This window comes from Muntiacus reevesi, chromosome 20 (genome assembly GCF_963930625.1).
Source record: "Muntiacus reevesi chromosome 20, mMunRee1.1, whole genome shotgun sequence".
Taxonomy (NCBI): Eukaryota; Metazoa; Chordata; class Mammalia; order Artiodactyla; family Cervidae; genus Muntiacus; species Muntiacus reevesi.
The window spans coordinates 43,735,220-43,758,261 of record NC_089268.1 but is presented as its reverse complement, the minus strand read 5'-3'; the positions used below and the strand labels follow the sequence as shown (position 1 = coordinate 43,758,261).

At 48.8% G+C, this 23,042-nt stretch overlaps 1 protein-coding gene across 12 annotated transcripts in view; it reads left to right on the top strand.

Moving 5' to 3' along the window:
- PHACTR1 (phosphatase and actin regulator 1) overlaps window positions 1–23,042 on the top strand; it is a 521,359-nt gene that overhangs the window by 492,734 nt on the left and 5,583 nt on the right. For all 12 annotated transcript variants that reach the window (XM_065912772.1, XM_065912773.1, XM_065912777.1 and 9 more), the window contains 2 exons: window positions 17,850–17,905; window positions 22,463–22,524. In XM_065912772.1, coding sequence (XP_065768844.1) covers window positions 17,850–17,905; window positions 22,463–22,524 — 118 coding nt within the window. The remainder of the gene's footprint in view (window positions 1–17,849; window positions 17,906–22,462; window positions 22,525–23,042) is intronic.

Below are 23,042 nucleotides of genomic sequence, written 5' to 3'. Positions count from 1 at the left end.
TCTCTCTCCTTCTCTTTTTTTTCAATATTTCCTTTTTTTAATGTATTTATTTTGTTGCCCCAGGTCTTAGTTGCAGCATGCAGAATCTTTGATCTTTGTTGTAGAATCTTTAGTTGCGGCATGTGGGATCTGGTTCCCAGCGCAGGGATTGAACCCAGGCCCGCTGCATTGGGAGCACGGAGTCTTAGCCACTGGACCACCACTGAAGTCCTTGCCCTCTCTTAAAAAGCTGTTGTCTTTACAGTGACAGGGGTGTGGGGAATGAGATAGGGGAGGTGGGGAATGATACCCTCATCATTCCCATGAAACCTAATGTGTTATTTTCTCTTATGTAGAATTTAATATGCTAGAAAGAGAGAGCATTCTAAATCTGTATTTTATGCTCCTAAGTAGTTCACACTACAGGCAGAATATAAAATAATATATACACAGGATTATGTGCGGCTTTAAATCGTCATATAATGTTCAAGGGAGAAACTTGAAATCCATTTTTCATGCTCGTAGCACAGGCAATAAAAGCAGTATTAAATTCTGCCTCTGACCGGAGCTTGCATACTGTTTGCAGTTTGAGAAAATCAGCATTAGGAGTCTGAACACACCAGAGCCTAGTTCCAAGGTGGCAAATGTCATCTCCCCCAGATCTAAGGGCTGATGCCGAGTGTGAGCTGGCACCTTCCCAGGCCAGGTAATCTCTGCTGCTGCAAAAAAACACTTTCTAAAAATAGGGATAACAATCAAAGGCTCTGGGAATTCAGTTCAACTTTGGCTGACTTGAGGGTGCCCTGGACACATGTCCCTGTGAATCACTTGAAAGAAAGAGGGGAGGAAAACAGACTTGAGTGAAGTTTTGAAGGAGCTTCCTCATGCACCTGGCTTTGCAGCCTTGCAGCAGCAGCCGCGTCCTCCTCTTCACCGCTTGGCCTGGGATGAGGGATGGAGTGGAGAGGGGACCACAGGGGAGCAGGAAGAGGGCATGGGTATCCGCTCGCCTTCACGTCCCTAGCTCGTGGGTGGGAATGGCTCAGGTCGGTGGGCTTTTTCTGTGGATTCTGAGCCCTCCTGTAAACAAAACTGAAATTAGATACCAGCCACCAAGCCGCAAGTGAGTGATTGGAATAAGCTAGATCCGGGCAAAATATGATGGGAAAGGAGTTATTGAATCCTGCAGTATTTGCATAACAAACTCATGGAATCTTCGAGCAGCTCAGCTGCTCGAAGATCATTTGACACCTCCCATTAATTCACTGTGCAAAATAGAAAATCTTCTCTAAGAGCCCTTCAGAAAGGCTGACATCTGAAAGGTGCTGGGTTGAGTCAAGGCTACAGCACAACCTGACAGTGGAACGTTAAGGGAAGCTACACATTGGTTTTACGTTCGTTTCAATGAAAGGTTCAAACACTATCCTGAGGAAGATTTAAGTGAGGTGTGTTGGGAGGAGGTGGAATAAAACCTCAGGACCACATGGGTAGAGGATGAGCCACACCCGTCATGAAAAGTGAAAGTCACTCTGTCGTGTCTCTTTGCAACCCCATAGGCTATACAGTCCATGGAATTCTGCAGGCCAGAATCCTGGAGTGGGTAGCCACTCCCTTCTCCAGGGGATCTTCCCAACCCAGGGGTCAAACCCAGGTCTCCCGCATTGCAGGTGGATTCTTTACCAATTGAGCCTCCAGGGAAGCCACACCTATCATAGATATTGCCAACTTGGGTCCTTGAATTCTGTAATCAGTAGAAGCTGATTAAGAGGCCAGATGAGAGGTTCAGGCAAGGCTTTACTGGGACTCATGCTGCAGCCCACGGGAGCAAAAGCAAGTCACAGGTGCCAAAGTAGGGACCGAGCTGGTTCCTTAAAGGAGATGAGGGTAGGGGCAGGTGGGGGGGCTGGACGAGAGGCATGGTTTAGGTGGTCTGCTCCCCCTCTTGGCGGTGCTGTGTGCAGGGATCATGCCCAGGACCCTGCTTGGGCTCCCAGCACCTCAGAGATGGAGCTGGATTTGTGGTCCTTTTGCATCTTGTTCATAGTTGCCCCAACTGAGCATGCGTGCAGTTACTTTTAGTCCCTGATAGTTTCTTTGTATGCTGCTGCTGGAGGAGATGTCTGTCCCGGTGTAAGCACGAGCGCTCGGGTAGAGGGTCCCAGGTCCCAGCCGATCTCACGGGGACCCACAGCTGCTGAGCGTGTCTCAGAGCCTGCAGAGACATCTGCAGCCTTGCCCTCTTGTCTCAGCCTCCAGCTGTTAAGAAATGCAGTGAAGACTGAGTCCTTGCCATCCTGTTGCCAGAGATGAGCCCTGAGAGTGTGCATGTGTGTGTGTGTGTGTGCGTGTAGGGGAGGAGTCAGTTTGCAAGCTCCACACTGGATGTCAAGGAGCAAAGCCACGTCTGCACTCAGGACTCGCAGCTGGCCTGGGCAATTTCCAGTGATACAACGAGTGTGTAGGACCGAGGAGCTGCTTTTTGTCCAGCAGAAATAGAATCCAAGTCAGTGTTTAAAACTTGCAAAGGTTTTTTTAAAAAAGTGGCCATCACTGGAGGATGGGGAGTCTTAGGTTTTTCTGTTTGGGTTTTTTTTGGTGGGGGCGGGTTGGCCACACCATGCAACATGTAGGATCTTAGTTCCCCGACCAGGGGTTGAACCTGCATTGGAAGCTCAGAGTCTTAACCACTGGACCACCAGGGAAGTCCCTGGTTGTTTTTTTTAATACGTTTTTTAAATGGCTGATTATTCTAGTAATTCAGGGCATAGAAGGACAGGAAGAGTAGAACTATACTCAACTACAGACTCAGCGGAGACTGGGTGAGTCCTGAGTAAGCTGCTTTTTTGTTCTTCAGTCATTTAGTCATGTCTGACTCTCTGCAACCCCATGAACTGCAGCATGCCAGGCTCCTCTGTCCTTCATTACTTCGCTGAGTTTGTTCAAACTCATGTCCACTGAGTCGGTGATGCCATCCAACCATCTCATCTTCTGTCATCCCCTTCTCCTCTTGCCTTCAGTTTTTCCCAGCATCAGGGTCTTTTCCAGTGAGTCAATTCTTTGCATCAGGTGGTCAAAGGATTGGAACTTCAGCTTCAGCATCAGTCCTTCCAATGAACATTCAGGGTTGATTTCCTTTAGGATTGACTGTTTTGATCTCCTTACAGTCCAAAGGACTCTCAAGAGTCTTCAACACCACAGTTCAAAAGCATCAATTCTTTGACACTCAGACTTCTTTATGGTCCAACTGTCACATCCATACATGACTACTCGAAAAACCATAGCTTTGTCTATAGTGTGGACCTTTGTCAGCAAAGTGATGTCTCTGCTTTTTAATACTGTGTCTAGGTTTGTCATAGCTATTCTTCCTAGGAGCAAGAGTCTTTTAACTTCGTGGCTGCAGTCACCACCCGCATTGATTTTGAAGCCCAAGAAAATGAAATCTGACACTGTTTCCACAGTTTCTCCATCTACTTGCCATGAAGTGATGAGACCAGGTGCCATGATCTTCGTTTTTTGCATGTTGAGTTTTAAACCAGCTTTTTTCACTTTCCTCTTTCACCTTTATCAAGAGGCTCTTTAGTTCCTCTTCACTCTTTGCCATTAAAGTGGTGTCATTTGCATTTTGTTGATATTTCAAATAGGCTGCTTACAGTCACATTTTAAGAGGTTTCTCTTAACCTGAAAGAGTTAGATAAAGGAAGTACTTTTAGTTCTCTACAGATTTTCCTCCTGCTCGTGACTGGGTTCATCTGCAATGATGATTCTTGTTTGTTGTTCATCTTAGCCAATGTCAGAAAGAAAGACCCTGTTTCTCAGAATATTTGGCTAAGAAAGAGATCTGTATGTTTAGAGATGACCCCTCAGGGTGATGGTCCTGACATAACATTGTCTAAGACTTTGGAGGCTTTGCTGTTGAGAAAGTACTCTCCCAGCCACACTTCATCTGACCACTTTCTCCACAGCCCTGCCGGGTGGCTGCACTCAAGACTGTGTTTTTGTAGGTGAGGAAACTGTCCTTAGAGATAGTGAGTGGCAAATCCAGAACTGTCTATTTTAAGCCAACAGACTGAGAACAACTTTTAGTTTGGTTTCGTTTTTGTGTAGCAGTGGGTGCCTGTGATTGGGTGGGGATTGTGTGGGAGGGTAGAGTCCTGAACCAGTGGCTCAGACTTATGGGAGCAAATGTGCTCACGGGGGAGATAAGCCATGGAAGGAAGAAGGAATAGGAGATGTTCTTCCATCTTGGATTGAACTGGGCTTTGTCTTGCATTTCAGTAGCACTGTCCATAATAAGTGGGCTTCCTTGGTGGCTCAGACGGTAAGGAATCTGCCTGCCAATGCAGGAGACCCAGGTTGAATCCCTGGGTCAGGATGATCCCCTGGAGAAAGAAATGGCTGCCCACTCCAGGATTCTTGGGGCTTCCCTGAAATGAGTAGGAAGATCTGAAACACTTGACATCGAGGTTCGGCTCTCAAGACGCTGGTATCTGATGCAGTGTGAGAAGCAATGTGTGTGGTTCCCACAGTGTGGCCCCTGGCTCACCAGCATCACCTGGTAAAATGCAGGTTTTCAGGGTCCGCCCAGACTCTGAACCAGAGGGTGGGGCCCAGAAATCTGCTTTTTAACAAGCATGATTCTGGCGCACACTGCAGTCTGGGAAGCAGTGGTGCAGTAGAGAGCAATCAAAGCCTGTGTGGCTGGGCCTGAGAGGGGCAGCTCCACCCGTCTTTTAACTAGTAGGTTCCTGGCGAGCCTTAGTTTCTCTGCCTGTAAGACAGACTTTCCACCCACCGTCATCTAGGAGTACTAGATGAGTAATTCTCCACACTGTGGCAGATAATGAACACTAGTCCCTTCTCTCTCATTGTGAAGTTGAATGCTGTTTTATGCTAGACTTATCATTCAGAATAAGTAATGTTAGCTGCCCTAATAGACAAATCCTGAATTCCAGTGGTTTAAGCCATTAACAGGGTATGTTTCACTGGAGTCAAGCCTCACGTGGGTCAGGTAGCTTCTATCCATATATTCATCACATGCTTCTAGAATCTACGACTCCAGCATCTCCATAGCCAGGGAAGAAGGCGTTGTCAATATACCCATCACTTCTCCTAGTCCAATAAGCAGAACAAAGCTCGTTTTTTTTCCCCACGGTGGGTTTTGTACCTGTATCACAGGGAGGCTGTTTGTGAGTTTCTTCACTCCTTTCACAGCTGCATTTTCTGGATGTGAAGAAATACAGAATTAGAGCACTTTAGGGCTGCAGCGGACATTCACATATCACCACCCCTAGCATCCTTAATTTTACAGTTAAGGAAACTGAGATCAGAAGAAATGAAGCTGCTAGCCAAGTCCACATGGTTTTCTGGTTCTACTGGGATCTGAAACCAAGACCTTTGACCCCAGCCAGTGCTAAAATTAATACCGTCAGGAAGAGGAGAAGTGAATTCACTTCTCACTGGAAGGAACAAGCCAGTTATTTGTTGGAAAGTTTAACAAGTCATAGGCCTTCGCTGATTTTCTCAGTTCCTGTCTGAAAGAGAAATGACTCAAAAGTTTTGGATTAAACCTTTAAGAAACATCTTCAGAAATCAAAAAGCCCATGAGTAAGGAATCCTTGAATTCTCTCCCAGGTAGTTTCTTTCACGGGCATCATTTCCTGGTCTGTCCCATGTCGCTAAAGGAGCATTTAAATAAAGTGCCCATGTGAGCAAGAGGTCTCCGTGTTCATAGTTACTCACAGCTGGGAAAGTCTCATTAGTAACTTTGAAGACCGAGCAGGCACTTGAGAAAACCTCTATCTGATGCCTTAGTTTGGGGTTGGTCTATTCTAGCGATTCTGTCATTCAGATGATAAATGAAGCTCTAGTCATTTATACTTAAGAAGATTTCTTTGTTCTTTGCTTCAGTGGTGAAGTTGGCATTTCTGGTCTCCAGAATAATTTCCATGGTGTGTAAGCCCTCTTTCTCGCTCATCCACCAAATCTGGTCACAGGTTTGGCTGTTAGTGACTTTTCTGCAGCTCTCCTATTAGCACCAGCACGTAGTCCTGAATATTTAAATAGCAGGACTGGATTACAACTGAGATGTTTGCAGTACACTAGTTTTTCATGGATCCCCACACCATCTTTGTTTACTGGCAAAAAAAAAAAAAAAAAAACCCTAACTCTCATGCAAAATGCTAATAAGAGTAATTCATTTTATTTATCTTCATTATATCCATTTCCCTCTTCTTGGTTTAGAATGCAAAGATTTTTTATAATAACCCTGAAAATTGCATATATGCTAACTAAATAGTAATTTTTGACAGAATATAAACAGGAAAAATCACCATCCAAAGACCCAAACCCTGGAAAATCGCTTTTCCCTCTGATTCTGAAGGCAATTCCTTTGAAATACAAGTGAATGCGCTTCTATTTTAGGAAGGGTGATCATGAAAATTTTATGTTCTATGCCCACTGAACCATTAAAACAGTAGTTCTTCAAAACGGGCAGCCTTCTTAGTGCCTTTGGGAAAAAAAAGTGGGCAGACAGATAAACACTGGGTGCTGACAGGTAATCAGGGTGTTGAAAAGAATTTTGCCCACGGTAAATGCAACCCTCCTTTGGACGGTTGTGATTTTCCTCGTGTTGTTTAGTCTCTGGGTTGTGTCTGACTCTTTTCGACCCCCATGGACTGTAGCCCACCAGGCTGTTCTCTGTTCATGGGATGTCCCAGGCAAGGGTACTAGAGGGAGTTACCATTTCCTTCTCCAGGGGTCTTCCTGGACCAGGGATCAGAGCCGTGTCTCCTGCCTTGGCAGGTGGATTCTTTACCACTGAGCCATGGGGGATGCTTATCTTCATGTTGTAACTTATTAGGCTCCCTCTTGAAAGATGCTGAGACAGGGGCATTAAAATGAGACTCTGCCGAGCTGCCCTCCCCAAATTTGGTTGGACCAATGAGTCTGCCCTCTGCATATTCCACCCCGCATAGCCCAGGCGATGTTCCGTCCGAGGGAAGCCCTCGGCACGCCCTCTTGAGTGACCTGGGAGGCTCTTCCTTGAGATTCATGGAAGCTGAGTGAGGTCAAGTGAGTACCTTCCGCCTGGAGCCTGCTGTGTCCTTTGAGCATCACTCCATCTCATTTCTCTGTCACGTGGCGCTCTCTCTTCAGTTTTCAACCACATGTAGCCATTTGGGGCCACAACCTGTGAAATCTGATTCTCACCCCACAGTCAACAGCATCACCCAGAATGCTCAGGTGTTTCCCATGAAGGAGCTGTAAATTCATACAACCTTGTCCAAGTCTGAAGCACTGTGAAAGTGAAAGTCGCTCAGTTGTGTCCGACGCTTTGCGACCCCATGGACCATAGAGTCCATGGAGTTCTCCAGGCCAGAGTACTGGAGTGGGTAGCTACCTTCCCATCCCCCAGGGGGTCTGCCCAACCCAGGGATCAAACCCAGGTCTCCTGCACTGCAGGTGGATTCTTTACCCAGCTGAGCCTCAAGGGAAACCCCTGAAGCACCATATTATGCTAGAAATTACACCAGGGATGCAGTCCGTTCTTTTAAATTCTACTTCCTACTGGAACAAGTAGAAAAGCTACTTCCAGGTCACCTGGGTAGGATCGAAAGCAGTGCCGCTCCGCTGGTGGCCAGCGTGGAAGGGACTGGCCCCACATACAGGGGCCAGAGGGAATCGTTTTATAGCAGAAGATGGGCGTTGTCCGCAAGAAAGGAAGGTCACACGCCCTGCCAGGCCAGCTTAGTTTGGACATCAGTATCAACAGCAGTGATGAGTGTCTTCTTATTTTCGCTGTTGTTGCTAAACTCCAAGCCCCACAGGAGGAGCTGGGGGCTAGTGAGAGGGAAAGCAAATGAAAGTCAGCTGGGAGCACAGACTCCCGGGGCGCCAGCCCGGCCTCACCCATCGCCAGCCTCAGGACAGGTGACAGGTGGTACCTGAACCGAGCGTCATGCAGGTATGAAGGGATATTGTGGCTGCGGTCCCAGCAGATTTCAGAACCGTGGATGTGTGGGATGTGTGTAAACACAACACTTACTGCCTGAAGAAAAGACATCTGTATTCTACACGTGCACACGCAGACACACACTGTCAGGAATGTCCGTCTTCTGGAGAAGGGTGCTGAGAAGGGAACGGTGCTCGGCTCTGGTTGAGCATCTCTATCTCCTTCCACCTGCTTCTCCGGGGCCGACGGTCTGGCTGGGAAGGATGGCTTTCAGGGCTCTGAGCGACCGGGTGTTTCTGTCCGCTGTGCATAGGATTCTTCTTCCAGACAAGCTCAGAAAGTACAGCTAGCTCTCTTTAAAGACATGCTGGTCAGGCTCTGATGGGAGGAGGAGAGCTCGCCTCCCTGCGGGGAAGGGTCTCCGTCAGCCGGTTCCCTCGGGATGGACGTGGGAGCCGCTTTGGCGCCCCAGGAACTGGCTTTGCTGGCACTTCCGGTGACGGACCTGCGGCCATGGGCAGGTGCTGGTGGGTTCTGTCCAGGTTCCCCCCGGGTGCCTGCTGGCTGGCGCTGCTGTGATCTGGGGATTTCCCTCTGCTCTCACACGTCCAGGTGCACGTGAAGAGAGTGACGGTGCATGTGTGGGTGATGTATGTGTATGCTGAATATCTGATGTGGACAGAATGCAAGGAAATAAAAAACGGGAAATATGTATGTGTGTGTAACACACACACACATGAGCGAGAGAAAAGGATAGGCCTGTTGTCCCCCAGGCTGGGAGTGGAGGATCCTATGGTCGACATGTGCTGTGAATTCATGGTCTTTTTTTGGGAACATACTGGATGGGATATAGTCTCTTCTTACAAGTGATCTATCTCCCAATTCACTGTGTAGATCAGGCCAAGAAATGAGTAAAAGCGTTGATATTCATTTCCTGTATGGTCAAGGTCAAGTCTGTTGAAGCAACCATATCACGCTCCGCTTTCACATTCTCTTCCCTCTTTGCCTTTCTCATTTGGTAGCTCCTTTCCTAGAAAAATGAGCCCATTCCATGATTACAACTTGGGCTTCCCAAGCGGTGCAGTGGTAAAGAACCCGCCTGCCAGTGCAGGAGACGGGAGACAGGTTCCATCCCTGGGTCGGGAAGATCCCCTGGAGGAGGAAATGCAACCTACTCCAGTATTCTTGCCTGGAAAGTCCCATGGACAGAGAGAGGAGCCTGGTGGGCTACAGTCCGTGGGGTTGCAACGAGTTGAACACAACTGAACGACTGAACATGCATACCTATGATTAGAACTCCGTCTTTCCTGATTCTTTTTGAATTAGCAAATAGATTTCCGAAAGTGCAGAAAGGCAAATCCAAAGTGGTTAGACATTCCTGAAATCTACCATGCTGCTGGGAGAAAAAAGACAAGAGTTGGGGAGCATCTTTTTGTTACATCCTCTCTCTCTGTCTCTAAATATATATATATGATGGATCTAAAAAAATAGATAGATGTGGAAGTTGTATGTATTTTGTGAAATATTATCAAGCCTTAGGAAAGCACTTACAATTTATTAACAATGCCTACATTCTTTACCAGTCTTTTGTTCAACAGAGCTATTGGTTTAAAATGAAGCTATATATTAAAATTGTAGAGTCACAGACCAGGAAATAGTATGGAAATGAGACTTTTAACACAGGGGGAATTACAGAAGACTTGGCAGAATCAGGTGACCAAAATCCCCTCCACTTGAACGTCTGAGATTCCCTGGGGAGTTTTTGTGTTTCCATCCTCAGGTTTCTAAACAGCATGAAATCTCATCTGAACTCAAGTTGTGATTTTTTTTTCCAGAAACAGGAACTCAGAAGGGGCCCCGAGAGGCAGCTGTAGGAAAATAGCTGTGGTCCTGGAGAAGGAAGAGGAGAGAGGGGGTCAGGGGTGCTTGGCACCTGCCTCTCAGCTTCTGTGTCAGCCAGGCCCTTCAGGCTCCTCCCAGGAGGTACTGACGGCCCCCAGATGACAGGGGGGCCTCGGGGGGAGCAGGAAAAGAGTGTGAGCTGCACAGACCCCTGTGGGTCCTGGAGTCACGCAGGTGTCTCATCAGAGCAGGCACGAGCCCAGGCATCCTGGGCTGATCTCCAGCTTTGCATCCATCACCTCGCTTTGGAGAGTAACCAAGCGTTGTGTATGTTGTATATTGAGGCCCACCAAGCAGAGCATTGGGGGAATCCGGACGCACAGTATTTCATGAATGAACGAGTGGATGAAGAAGTCTGTATTCTTATGTCATGTCTGTCTTGTCTAGCACAGGACCCTTCTGAGTGGGGGCTTCTTTGCCCCTTTGAGGTTATATTCTTATGACGCAGTCCAGCTGGTGAGTGGGGCACGTGGTCCCGCCTCCCAAAGCTTCAGCCCTGGGCTGCAGGGGACAAGACGGGCATAAATGGAAGAATCCCAAGTACCAGGATACAGCAGGAGATGCAAGACTGTTGTCACATGCCGTGGAAGCACCTTAACCAAAGGGCTGGTGAACAGAGGAAGTGACATTTGAGGTTTAAGCTGCAGTCGTGGGGATTACTGTCAGTTAGCCAGACAAAGAGGAAGAGAAAGAACGTTCAGACATAAGGAAAGGCATGCAAATCTGGAAGGAGCCAAGAGGAGGTGGTTCTGTCTAAAGGACAGGATGGGGGAGATTCTCTGCAAGTGGCCATATCACAAAGAATTTTATGGGATGTAGCGTGTTCTGAGTCCAGGAAGACTCCAGGAAAGCGTGCATAGCTTTCACGCAGGGAGTGGGGTGATCAGATTTACCCCTCACAAAGACCATTCTCGGTAGGCTGGCGGCATGAGATGGATGCTGGTGGCCTGCTTTCCGGAGGGGCCAGTGGTGGGACGGGATGAGAGATGGTTTGGGCTTGGTGCTTGAGTGGTCACCAAGGGGATAGTTCCTAGTTTTCTGGGTAGCTCACTGTGGCGGGAGGGGGGATTTTATTGGTGGACAAAACAATTTATCCAGCTGGCAAAACTACCTGCCCAGAAGAGGAAGATAAATTAATTCTTTGGGGACCTGTTATTTTTGACGGCCTGTAGGAATCTAAAATGGCAATTGAAAAGGTGATCTGGAGCTCAGAAACATGGTTAGGGAGGTAGAACCTGGAGTCACTGGCTTGTGGGTGCTAACTGAAGTCGTGAGTGTTGAGGACATCATCCAGGGAGCGTGTATGGGCAGATCTGGGTTTAATAATGACTAAATGAGCACCTATTATGTTCTCAGTCCTCACCTAGGAACTGGGGACAGAGTGATGACCAGGGCCCAGACAGAAATGCCCCAACCCACGTGGCACTGACAAGTTCTAGAGAAAGATTCCGAGAGACATAGATTCCAAGGGGACGGGATTCAGGGCTTCTCCCCTGCCCCTGGCCCCACCACGCCTGCCTCCACTTGTCCTGTGGCCCACCTCGGGCCTCTGTTGGGAAACCCCCCTCTCTCTTCCTGCCTCGGGAAAGAGGGCCCTGCTTTCTATCCTTCTCCACAAGCACCTCTGCCCTTTTCTCTTTCCATCTGTCTGAAAAGGCAGCTGCCTCCCTCCACGGCTGAGATGCAGCAAAGAAACCACAGTCAATTCAGCTTTTTTTTTTTCCCTGAAATGCAGATACAGTTTTAGAAATCCAGGCTTTAAAATCAAGGCCCTCTTTAAAAAAAAAAAAATCAGGGCCCTCAAAACAATAAGCGGTTGTAAAGACTAATGAAAGCTGTGACCTTGCTGTTCCAAAGCCTGTGGAAAACTCATTAGCTCTGGGAGGCAGAATGAACCCTTGCTGGCGTCGAGTCAGACCGGCCAAACCTCCGAGGCCCATGTCACTTCTCTGGGGATGCTGTCATGCTGCTGTGCATATATTAAAGCATCTCGCCACTGCTTGCTGGCAGTCTCCTCCTTCCAAGGCCAACACCGAATGCCATTTGTTTGGGGATGGGTGTGTTTATTTCATAGAAAAATGTTAGTTTGTGTGCTTTTCTCTTGTGGTTGGGGATAAAGATTGAATTGTTCAGACTGATAAAAATAATAATACCCATGCTTACATTTTGAAGGAAAATAGAAGGCTCATCCATGGCAGTGGATGGCAAGTGACATTTAAATGGGAATCAGTGATTTTTCAAGTGGGCTTCTCTTGTGGCTCAGCTGGTAAAGAATCTGCCTGCAATACGAGAGACCTGGGTTTGATCCCTGGGTTGGGAAGATCCCCCGGAGAAGGGAACAGCTACGCACTCCAGTATTCGGGCCTGGAGTAGTCCATGGACTATACAGTCCACGGGGTTGCAAGGAGTCAGACACGACTGAGTCACTTTCACTTTCATTTTGAGTGATTTTTCAGTTCACAATAAGTGGAGATCTCTAAGCCGTGGCCCATGGTAAAGAGGAAATCGTTTGAGGTGTGGAAACAATGTCACTGCTCAGAGATGTTGTATAAACCAGGGTCACCTATATAATAGCAGAGCCGGTTAAATAGATCACTGAAAAGGATGTTAAAGTTTTACTTTTGTATAAAAGTTTAACTCCCCAAATGGGTGTTTTTCTGTGTCATCTAGCATATGAAGGGTCATGTCTCGATATCAGGAAGAATTTTAATTTAATGTTAATCTAAAATCAGGTAAAATTGCTTGAATCTACTGTCAAGCTGAGGATAGTGTAAGTGATTCAGTGCATTCAGGGGGCATCTCTACTTTTATTCTTGAAATTAGCCCCTCGGGATTATTCATAAAATTGACCTCTTCATTAGCACAGTAATTGCGCTCTGCTACTAACTGACACTTCTACACAAGGTTGGTCTTAAGAGGAACCAAGCAGATGGGTGCTTCACTTGGTAAAGATGATGGGCCCCCCGGGGGACTCCCCTAAAATTCTGATGATGAATTCTGAAGCTAGAACTTTATCCCTTTGCTTTGTGAGTTTGACTCTGTTCAAAGACAAACCCTTCAAGGAAAAGTAATATTTTAAACTACTGTAAGTCATCTTTATTATAGTCCAACTTGAAAGAGTTAAGTAAAAGCTGTCAATTGGCAGCACCCTTTTTAATTCTGATACCAAACGTGCAAACCTGCATACAACACACTCCTTCCTACATCCTGCTGTCAAAGTGAAGAGCTGTCCCTCCTGCATCTGAATGATAAAGTCTTTTCTGCCCCTGAAACCCCAGTCCTTCCTGCTTTCTCAGCACTGTCCACAGAGCCTTCTCCCTCCTTCAGTATTTAACTTCTCACCATCACCACCACTACCTCTTAACCTGGATTCTTTCCATTAAACACAGCAGTCTCTTGTCACTAAAAACGATGAAACCTCATCTGAGCCTCCTTCACCTTCTGCGCTCTGGTCCCGTCAAAGCCGGCTTCATGGCAGAGCCCTCCTTACCTCTTGGGTCCGTTCCCTCACCTCTCTTCTCACCCACTGCAGTCTGGCTTCCGTCCCCACCGCCCCGGAAGGAGCTCTGCGTGAGCTCCACCCCGAGGGCAGACCCTTCAGAGCCCGTCTGACCTCTGAGCGCGCCAGCCGCTTCGCTGGCCGTGCCCGTCTCCTTCCTCCGCTTCCGTGCTGCCACATTTCTAGTTGGCATCCTGCCTCCGTGCCCTGCCCCTCCTCAGACTCTCTGGCAGGTTTGTCTTCCTTCATCTGAGCATTAAATTATTGGGATTCTGTAAGGCTTCATCCCAGGCCCTCTCCTCTTCTCATACTATGCTCTCTGCATTCCCCTGGCTTCAGAGTATCTATTTTGCAGGCTAGCCAGAACCTTCTGTCGCTGGCCTGACCCTCTCCTCTTCACCGAGCTCAGCAGATCCAGCTGCATCCTGGACACGTCCACTGTGACGCTGCACAATCATTCTGACTCAGCGGGTCTGAACTCAGACTCATGGTCCCCTTCCACCCTTCCCCCCATCCTCAAACGCCCCCGTTCCCTTCCAGTGTTCCCCACCTTCTCAGCGAATGGCATAACCATCCATCGAGCTGTGTAAGATACGGAACTTGAGAGCTATTTGATACACCTCCTGCTTCCCCAGGCGCTGTGTCTCCGTGGTCTGTCAACGTGACTCCTAAAGAGCTTGCACGTCCACCTCCATGGCCTAGCTCAGGCGCCCATCATCCAATACCAGGCGTGCAGTGGCCTCCGGGGCTCCTGCTCAGACTGCCTCTTGCATCTCCCAGCCCATCCTCTGTACAACAAACAGTGTCATCTGTTGTAAATCTGAAATGTTCATTTGTTCATCCCCTCCCCCAGCCAGGGCACGGAATGCCACTCTCTGTGCCTCGGTTCCCCGCTTTTTACAATGGAAATGCTGGTAGTGCTATGTCAAGGGGCTGACCTGAAGATTGAATGAATTCGTATGCGTGCTTCTTAGAGCGTGCCTGTACATTTTAGGCGTTAAGTCAGCATTAGCTTATTCAGTTACTCCTATTGTTTGCAGAGAGAGAAATTTAGAGTTGAATGGGTCTGTTACCTTGTCCAGGTGGATTCAGGGCGGAGCCAGGAGTAGAACCCTGGTCTCTAACTCCTGAGCTGTTTAGCACTTTGTCATTAAGCCACAATATCATTCTCCTACCAAATCTCATTTTCAAAGTCAAAACAACTAATTATAGCACATGCCCTTTGGGAGGACTTAGCTGCATTTTATAGCTGTGATTAGCCTGGATATTATTCTCAGACCCTTTCAAGAGAAATGAAACATAAATAGAGGGGCTCATTTGAAATCATGTGTATTTAACGATAAGGCTGCCTAGTTAATAGCAGAATTTTCTCTGGTTAGAGTTCAGTCGCTCATTGTTTCGTCCCCTCCAAACATGACGTGTAAGAAAAGCAAAAACAGAAAAGCCAGCAAAGAATCAGGCGAGGCATCTGGTCGTGGGATCTGTGGCCTACTTAGCACAAGCCAGTGAGTGAACCTTCTGCAGATACTTCTGGGCATAAGATTCTAAAACACTGACCCCCCACTTTTAAGATGCAAGCTCCATCTTTAATCTGGAAGGGCTTCTTCAAAACATACTATACTATCCCCAAACCCTAGCTTCATGTGAAACCTTGGTTTTCCAAAATGGTCCCACAAAGGTGGCTGTGCATCCCTACAAAAGAAACCAGTATTTGGGGGAAAAATAAATGGAAAAGTGAGGGAGAGCCTCTAAGAAGCTCATTCTAAGTGAACTCAGGAGTTGCATTCCAGACCTATGACACTGACTTGCTCGCTTGTGTAATCTCAGCTTCCCTCCTGTAGTTGGAGAATGCTGTTTTAGAAAGGATGGGAAGACTGTTGAGTCCAAATTTAGAACCTTGAGGACTGTGAATTTCCAGATACCCAGCTGGCCCTTATCAATGCGGATAAATAATACCTTCATGGGATGTTTTAGAAAATGAAGAATAGATGCGAAAATGTTCTTATAAACTTGAGAACACTTTGGGATTACCATTTCCAGCAGTCTCCAAGGCACTCCCAAGCACCTTGAAGACAGATATCCAATCCAAACTTCTCTGGCGTTGAGGCCCACTCCCTATGTGTAGCCTATATGGCAATGATATTGGAGCATCATAGAATCAGCTGTCAGTGAGCACTGGATTTAAAATAGTTGAACTTAGCAACTCCGTGGACTTTATTTTCACTCTGGGTCTCTTAGTGTCCATGATGTAAGTGAAAATGTTAGTCGCTCAGTCATGTCTGACTCTTTGCAACCCTATGGACCGTAGCCCGCCAGGCTCCTCTGTCCTGGAATTCTCCAGGCAAGAATACTGGAGTGGGTTGCCATGCCCTTCTCCAGGGGTTCTTCCCCACCTGGGGATTGAACCTAGGGCTCCTGCATTGCAGGTGGATTCTTTACAGTCTGAGCCACCAGGGAAGCCCCCATGATGTAAACATCTTGCCAGCTCAAGACGCCAGTTGCTGATGTTTGGGGAGGGACTATGACCTCTGCTGCTAGAACGGCACCGTTTTCTACCCCTTAATTCTACCAGAAGGACTCGGAGGGCCTCAGACTCCTTCCCAAGTGTTCTCACCTCACACATACCTCATCCCACTGAGGGAAGCAGAAAACTGAATAATTAATTGCAGGGTTGTTAAATAGTTTCCAGGAGTCTCAAAAATACCAACATATCTGTGATGCTGAAGCCCATTATGTGATATTTCCTGTAACTTCATCTGGACGTGCAGTCCTCCTCTTTTTTAATTTTCAGGCAATCGGCGTTATAATTCAACATCTGCATATACTGCAGAGCGATCACCACCACAAGTCTAGTGACCATCTGTCACAGTACACTTGACCCCCTTCACCCATTCTACCCACCCCCAGTCCCCTTCCCCCGGTAACCATTATTCTGATCTCCGTATCCGTTTGTTTTTGGTTTTATTGTGTTTGTTCATTTGTTTGGGAGTCTTGTAGATTCCACATAGGCGTGAAATCATACAGTGTTTGTCTATGTGTGACTTATTTCACTTAGAATAATACCTTCATGTTGTCACAAATGGCAAAAAGGTGTCATACGTTCTGTGGTTGAATCATATTCCATTGTGTGTGTGTACCACATCTTCTTTATCCAGTCATCCATCAGCGGTCACTGACGTTGTTTCTGTATCTTAGCTGCCGTAAATAATAGTGCAGTGAACACAGGGGTGCAGGTATCTTTTTGAGTTAGTGTTTTCATGTTCTTCAGACAAACACCCATGAGTGGAATAGCTGGGTCGTATGGTAGTTCCATTCTTAACTTTTTGAGGAATCTCCATACCGTTTTGCATGATGGCTGCCCCCGTTTACATTCCCACCAACAGCGGCCCCATCCCTTTCCCCCACATGGTTGCCAGCATTCGTCTTATGTGGTCTCTTGGGTGATGGCCACTCGGACGTGTTTGCGGTGATCTCTCACTGTGGTTTTGATTTGCCTTTCCCTGGTAATTCCTGATGTCGAGCGTCTATTCATGTACCCGCTGACCATCCATATGTCTTCTTCGGAAAATGTCTGTGCAGCTCCCCTGCTCACTTTTTAATCGGGTGGTTTGGTTTTTTTGGTGGTTGATGTGTATTAGATCTTTATATATTTTGGATTTTGACCCCCTAACGGGTATATGATCTGCAGCTATCTTCTCCCACGCAGTAGGTTGCCCTTTTGTTCTGATGATGATTTCCGTGGCTGTGCAGAAGCTTTCTAGGATGGGGTGGTCCCGCTTGTTTTTGCTTTCGTGTCCCTCGCCTTTGGAGTCGGACCCACGAAAGCATCTCTAAGAACAGGCAGCGTCTCCTTCCCAGGCTCTGGCCTGCGGGGTACCCGCCTGCTGCCCGCCCCGCCCCCTGCTGTTGCATCATAGCCAGTTCACATCCTGGCTGTGACGCTGCACTTGCTCGGGCTAAATTACATGCCAGCACCAAGTGTCACCCCTGTTCCTCTTCATTTGTCATCCCGTGTCTAATGAGGCTCTGGTGGCGATGGGTGGGGACCAGAAGAGCAGCTATTGTTCTCTGCAGACAGACTTGCTCTCTCCCGACTCCCCGGGGCCTTGAGCCTCTTTGTACTTTGAGTCTGCACAGACATGGCAAGAGGCAGGCTCTAGCCTCAGGGTCAGGGGAGAAAGGCAGAGGCCATGATCTCAAAGTTAGGAGGCCCCAGCGAAAGAATGAGACTTCTGTGATGAGAGTTCATGGGCCTGGAGGCCGGGGGAGCAGGGCAGGGGAGGGGCCGCCGGAGGGAGGAGGGTCAGCTCCACGTGACATCACATCGAGTGGCTTTCCTGGGCTTGCAATTGAGGAACTGAGGAGGCGTTGGTGGTGAGCGTCAGTCTCTGAGAGCGCAGGATGGAACAGGCACCCCAGCCTCTGACTCTGCCTCCCGTATCTGCGACGGCTGGGGAGATTAATGACCCAGGGAGGCTATGACATGGTCCAAAAACTTTTCCTGGATTTTTTCCGCAGGCGACTGAGCCAGAGGCCGACTGCGGAGGAGCTGGAGCAGAGGAACATTTTGAAACGTAAGTGACGAAGCCCGTGGCAAACGCTGAGGTTTCATGATCGCTTTGGTTATGGTATATCACAGCAAGCCACTGGGCTTCTCCCGTGTGCTTGTGTGGAAAGGATTGAGACCCTCTCTGGTCCTGGAGGCTTCACCCCTGTGTGTTAGACCACCCGAGACAGCCTCCCTGCCAAGAAAGCAGCTTCGAATCCACTTGGTTCATGAGGAGCTCAGGGTCTCCAAGAAAGAACCTGCCCTTGAGTGGGCTGCAGAGTCAGAGGGGCTGGAAAGTTCGAGCAAGATAACTTTTGTTATATGAGAGCTGGGGTTGCCTTTAAAGCCAAACTGGCTTAAAAACTGCAAATACGATACTGACGGCTAAAATAGGGCAGATAGCCGTTTGAAAACTAGAACCAGAGGACGTGACTTTCCTGCTGCAGCTGGCTGCTGCTGATAAAATCCCCCCTCCCTCTGAGCATTCAGTTGATAGCCTAAGAAAGCATTTTCCAGTGGAAATCCTTTCTGGCCTCCTCTTGGGCCTCCCACAGCCAGCTGCTGGAGTAGCTGCTGAAGCTCTCTTTCCAGAAAGTCTCGCTGTCACTCTTATCTGCGGACAGAAAAAAAATGAACGAGCCTCTTGTTTGGTTTAGGACACAGAGATAATTTGAGTATGTAGAGAGAACCCATGTGGTGCTTAAAATATTTATTTTAAAAATGCTAAAAGAAATCACCTCACGGATACCAACCAGCATTCCTCAATTTGGGGGGCGGGCAGATATTCAGTAATTGAAAAATAAAACCTCTCTGCTTCATCGCAGGATACTCTCATCAACACTGCCCTCTAGATGGCCAACAGATGTTTCTAGTTTAATTCAGGCCCTTTGTCCCCACACACCCATCCCTTTCTCTCTCCAGAAAAGAGAAATACATGCTATGCAGTTTTACATAGCAAACACACGCACACCACACAGAGAGTCATGTGAGGCCTCTGCATGAGTGACTGGGTATTTCCACCACAACCAAACAGCAGTGTTCTTGATTTTACTTTTCTCGCCTTCCTCATTGTGGTCGTGTGGCTGGCTGTTGAGTTTCCCCTGGGAAGGCTGTGTTCTTGGGGTGGGGGTGTGGCCCAGAGCACCCCCACCTGCATGCTCTGTACCTGCACCCACATCCTGCCCCTCTGCTCTAGGCTGTGGCCACTCCCTCACCTCTTGGGGGTGGTACCTTCAGCCTTGACCTTCCTCAGTCCTCAGGGCACCTTATCGACTCCCCAGATCTCTGGGAGGTTGTATATATGATTATTCTTCCTAACCCGGGGATGCCTTTCAGCAGTATCTCCGAAGTTTACTTGGAGCTGAAACAGATTGAGAACTCTTTCAGATGGCTCCCCTGGTTAGGGAAACCTTTGGCTTCTGTGTCTCCCTTTCTGTCCCAACTTGATACCTGGCCCATTAAAAACTGTCCACATCAGAGGGAAGAACAAACAGGTGGCCGTTGATTTTTAACGCAGAAGTCCAGTGAGCGTGCTTCCTCCTTCCTCTGCCCCGCCACCCGCTCTCGTGCCTCACACGCATCCGTGGTGTGAGGACTCTGTGCTCTGATGGGTTACACTGTACCTGGCCCTACCCCGACTCTTACTTGGGAAGACGCTGAACCCTTCTGGGGACTTGTTAGGCTTCAGAAGATGAGTGCTTCTGTCGGTGGGGGCAGAGGTTTTGGAAAGAGAAGGCAGGGAGTCCCCAGCTCACCTGGCTCCCGAGAGGCACCAGCTCCTGTGTCTCATCCGCCCAGATCCCCGAGAGACGACAGGCGGGCCCTCGAGTTGCTTTCTTCTCACCCTCCAGAAAGATGCTGGGGTCGCAGAGGTGGTTGCTTGTGTCGAATAAGCCTGTGGGCTCAGGTTCTGGGGAGCAAAGGGCCGCAGCTGCTCCCGTGGTTCCCTCTCATTCTGTGGCCTCTTCCGTCGCGTCCTGTTTGAACAGCTGCAAATTGAAGGACCACTTGACCAAGTTCAAACAGGGTCATCATTTTGCAGTTTCAAAACGTTTTGGAAAGGAGCTTTATTTTTCCTGCTGGTTCTTTGTTTTCTCCCATGTTCTGAAACTTTGTTTTTTGAAATAGGTGTGTTTTTTTCTTCTCTCTCTTTAAAAATCTATTCTGATTGTTAAACAAGAAATGTTTTGTGGCATCAGAAGATACCCTCAAATGGTGTAGTCTGAGAATTATCATCTGGGCTTTAAGTCGTGGGAGGTAGCATGTCTCTAAGGTTACGGGAGGGTGGGCAGCCTGGGCCGGGGGGTGCTGGAGCTTTGAGAGCCCCCGCCTTCCCGGCCCTGGGAGTGGTACCTGCTCCACTGGGGACAGCCAATGAGACATCAGGCCCGTCTGAGCGCACAATGAGCTGTCTGGTGGTGGCGGCAGTGATGACCTCGAGGGCTTTCCCTGGTCTCCCTTTCTCCACTTGCCTAATGGGGTTGTGTTGGTACCCACTGCCTGAGAATTCATGACCCTGACTTTGTAAATGGCTTTGAACTAAAGGTCTAGATTCCATTGGTGATAGGTCGGGGCCCCCACCCATCAGAGGGACCTCAGGAACACATGTAGGAGATGAGAGGGCAGGGTGCTGACTCTCATGGCCCAGCAGGGGGCCTGTAGGATGAGGCAGCCCCTGAGTGGAGGCCGAGGCAAGTAACCAGTAATGAGGAGGGCTGGCCCCCAAGAAAAATCGGATTGGGAAGAGGCGGTGTGTTTGAGCAAGAAAAAGAGCTGGACTGTGTGTCTAATGTATTAGCCATGGAGTGTGCAGCCCACCCCTCAGTTCCCTTGGGCCTTTCTGTCAATTTCCAAGCCAAGGAGCAGGAGCCTAGGCAATCTCTTGGGCCTCTGCTGGCTCTAATACGCTGTGACTCTGTCCATTTTTAACCCAGTGCCCACAAGCTGCCTCCTGGCCGCTCACCATCCACTCTAGACCTTTCCGGCTGGCCTCCCTCCCATCTGCAAATGCAGCTGTCGGCACGAGGCGGGGGGCACCCTTCTTCTGGGTCTAACTGGCTGCCTCCCAGTTTATCTCGGAGAGACTTGTTCATCCAAAGTTGGTAACAGCTGACTAGTTGAATGGGTTTTTAGTTCCGAAGAAATTCACATTTTTCAAAGGAACTCTGGGAAGGGAGGTCTGGGAAGGGAGGGAGGACCTTTCAATTCAAAGGAAGGCGCTTTCCTGTGGGGTTTGGGAACGCGGGGACCCCTGGGGACCTCAGCCAAGGGCCGGATGTGGGTGTTTCTGTGCTGCCCTGTCCACGATCCTGATCCTCACAGGCGGTCAGAGTGGCCACACCGTGTCCCTGGGGGGTGGCACTCGAGGGCCTGAGTCGTGCTCTGACTCATCTTTGTTCCTTCTGGCGGGAGGCGTTGCCACTTGCAGTGTGAGTTGGCTGAGGTTGCGGTTGCTGGCAAGGAGGGACTGGGGGACCCCACTTCTAGGCACGAGGGGGCCGCAATTGTAAAGATCTGGGCTCTACTGAGACCACGGACTGACACGTGCGTCCTGATATGATAAGTCAGTGGAGTTATGGAAACATCATTTACATCAGTGGTTTTACATGAGCCCTCTTGATGCAGACAGTGCCAAAGTCAAGTCACCATGGTGGCCTCTCTCTGAAGGCATCCTTGATTCAGTAGACGAGACACAGGGGCATTGGGCCCAGGCTGACGTTCATGGTTTTCCTCAAGTCAGACAGTACTGGGCTGCGATCCGGGCTTCCATCCCAAGGCCTGGGAGGAAAGTGAGGTACCCACGTCATCCGGTTACTTAGATGTGCCCACATTCTCTGTCCGCCACGTCTCTGCTCCTTTCCCCAGACCCTCTTACCTACACACACCTGATGCTAAGTCACCCCCCATATTGCACTGAGAACGTTTAAACTCTAAGACGATCCTTAAAAGTCGAAATGCAGGCCATTGTACCCCACACTGTGGCCTCCCACATGCTTTGTGGACTTCTTGGAAGATTCAAAGAATTAATGGAATCAGGGCTTGCAAAAGGTGAGCGTTTTGCAGATCCAGCCTCTGCGTTTGGTGTCAGCCGCACCTCGTGTTGTTTCTGTGGGGGTCTGGCCTCTGTTCGTTCCAGGCAGGGCGCCGGGTGCCCCAGACCACCTCACAATGAGACCCCTTAGGTCACTGTGAGGCCTGAGGCAGAGCTGAGCGAGGCCCAGGTCTTGTCCAGAGAAGGGCACCTCCCCACTCCGAGGACGCGCCTGTCACTGTGAGCAGCACCCGCTCTCTCAGGACCCACCTCCTTGCCATGTGGCCCCACCTCCTGATCGAGCATCTGCAGACCCGGAAGGAACCCCAGTGACATGAAGAAAGCAAAGTAAGGTCGGCCCGCTCACCCCCCGTTTGAAACAGTGCAGGCAGCTTGGAGAGTGTCCCCACGAGTAGAAGGGTGGCTGCGGTCCGGAGGCAGAACTCTCCTCCTGAGACTGTGAGCTGCTGGGCCTAGAACCTGCGGAGGTTCAGAGGGTGCATCCTTGTGAGACGCTGCAACCAAAACCTAAAGCTCCTACATTTCTTTCAGCTCGGAATGAACAAGAGGAACAAGAGGAGAAGAGAGAGATCAAGAGGAGGTTAACTCGAAAGGTGAGAGGGTTCTCTGTGCCAACGGGACTGGGATAGGAGGCCGCCCACCCCTTGGGTGTGGGCCTTCCCGCTGCCTGGCCTGTTGGAGGTGACATCAGTGGTTCCATTCCTCAGGTGTCAGGACACGTGGCTGTCTAGACTCTCCAGGGGCCAGTGGTCATGCAGCTTCACGACCTTTAGTCCTGTGGGCTGGTGACGTCCTATGTTGCTTGGTTTTGTGACAGTGGCTTACCCCTCCAAGCAACTTGATATCAGGTGTATTATATTTGCAGTTACAGTAAATATTCTGTGGCTAAAAATTCACTGTAATCCCATCTCTCAATTGGAAATTCACTATCAACATCAGTAGCTCAAAATGCATAAGTTATTTGCTATGACCCCGGAAATTGCGAGTTTTCCTTGTCTCCCCTGATACTGCTCCTGATCTACTACCCAAGAACTATTTATTATGCTAAATCCAATTAATTAGGAAAATGTCAACTATATTGATAAATGGAGATGTTTGAAAAGCACTTAGA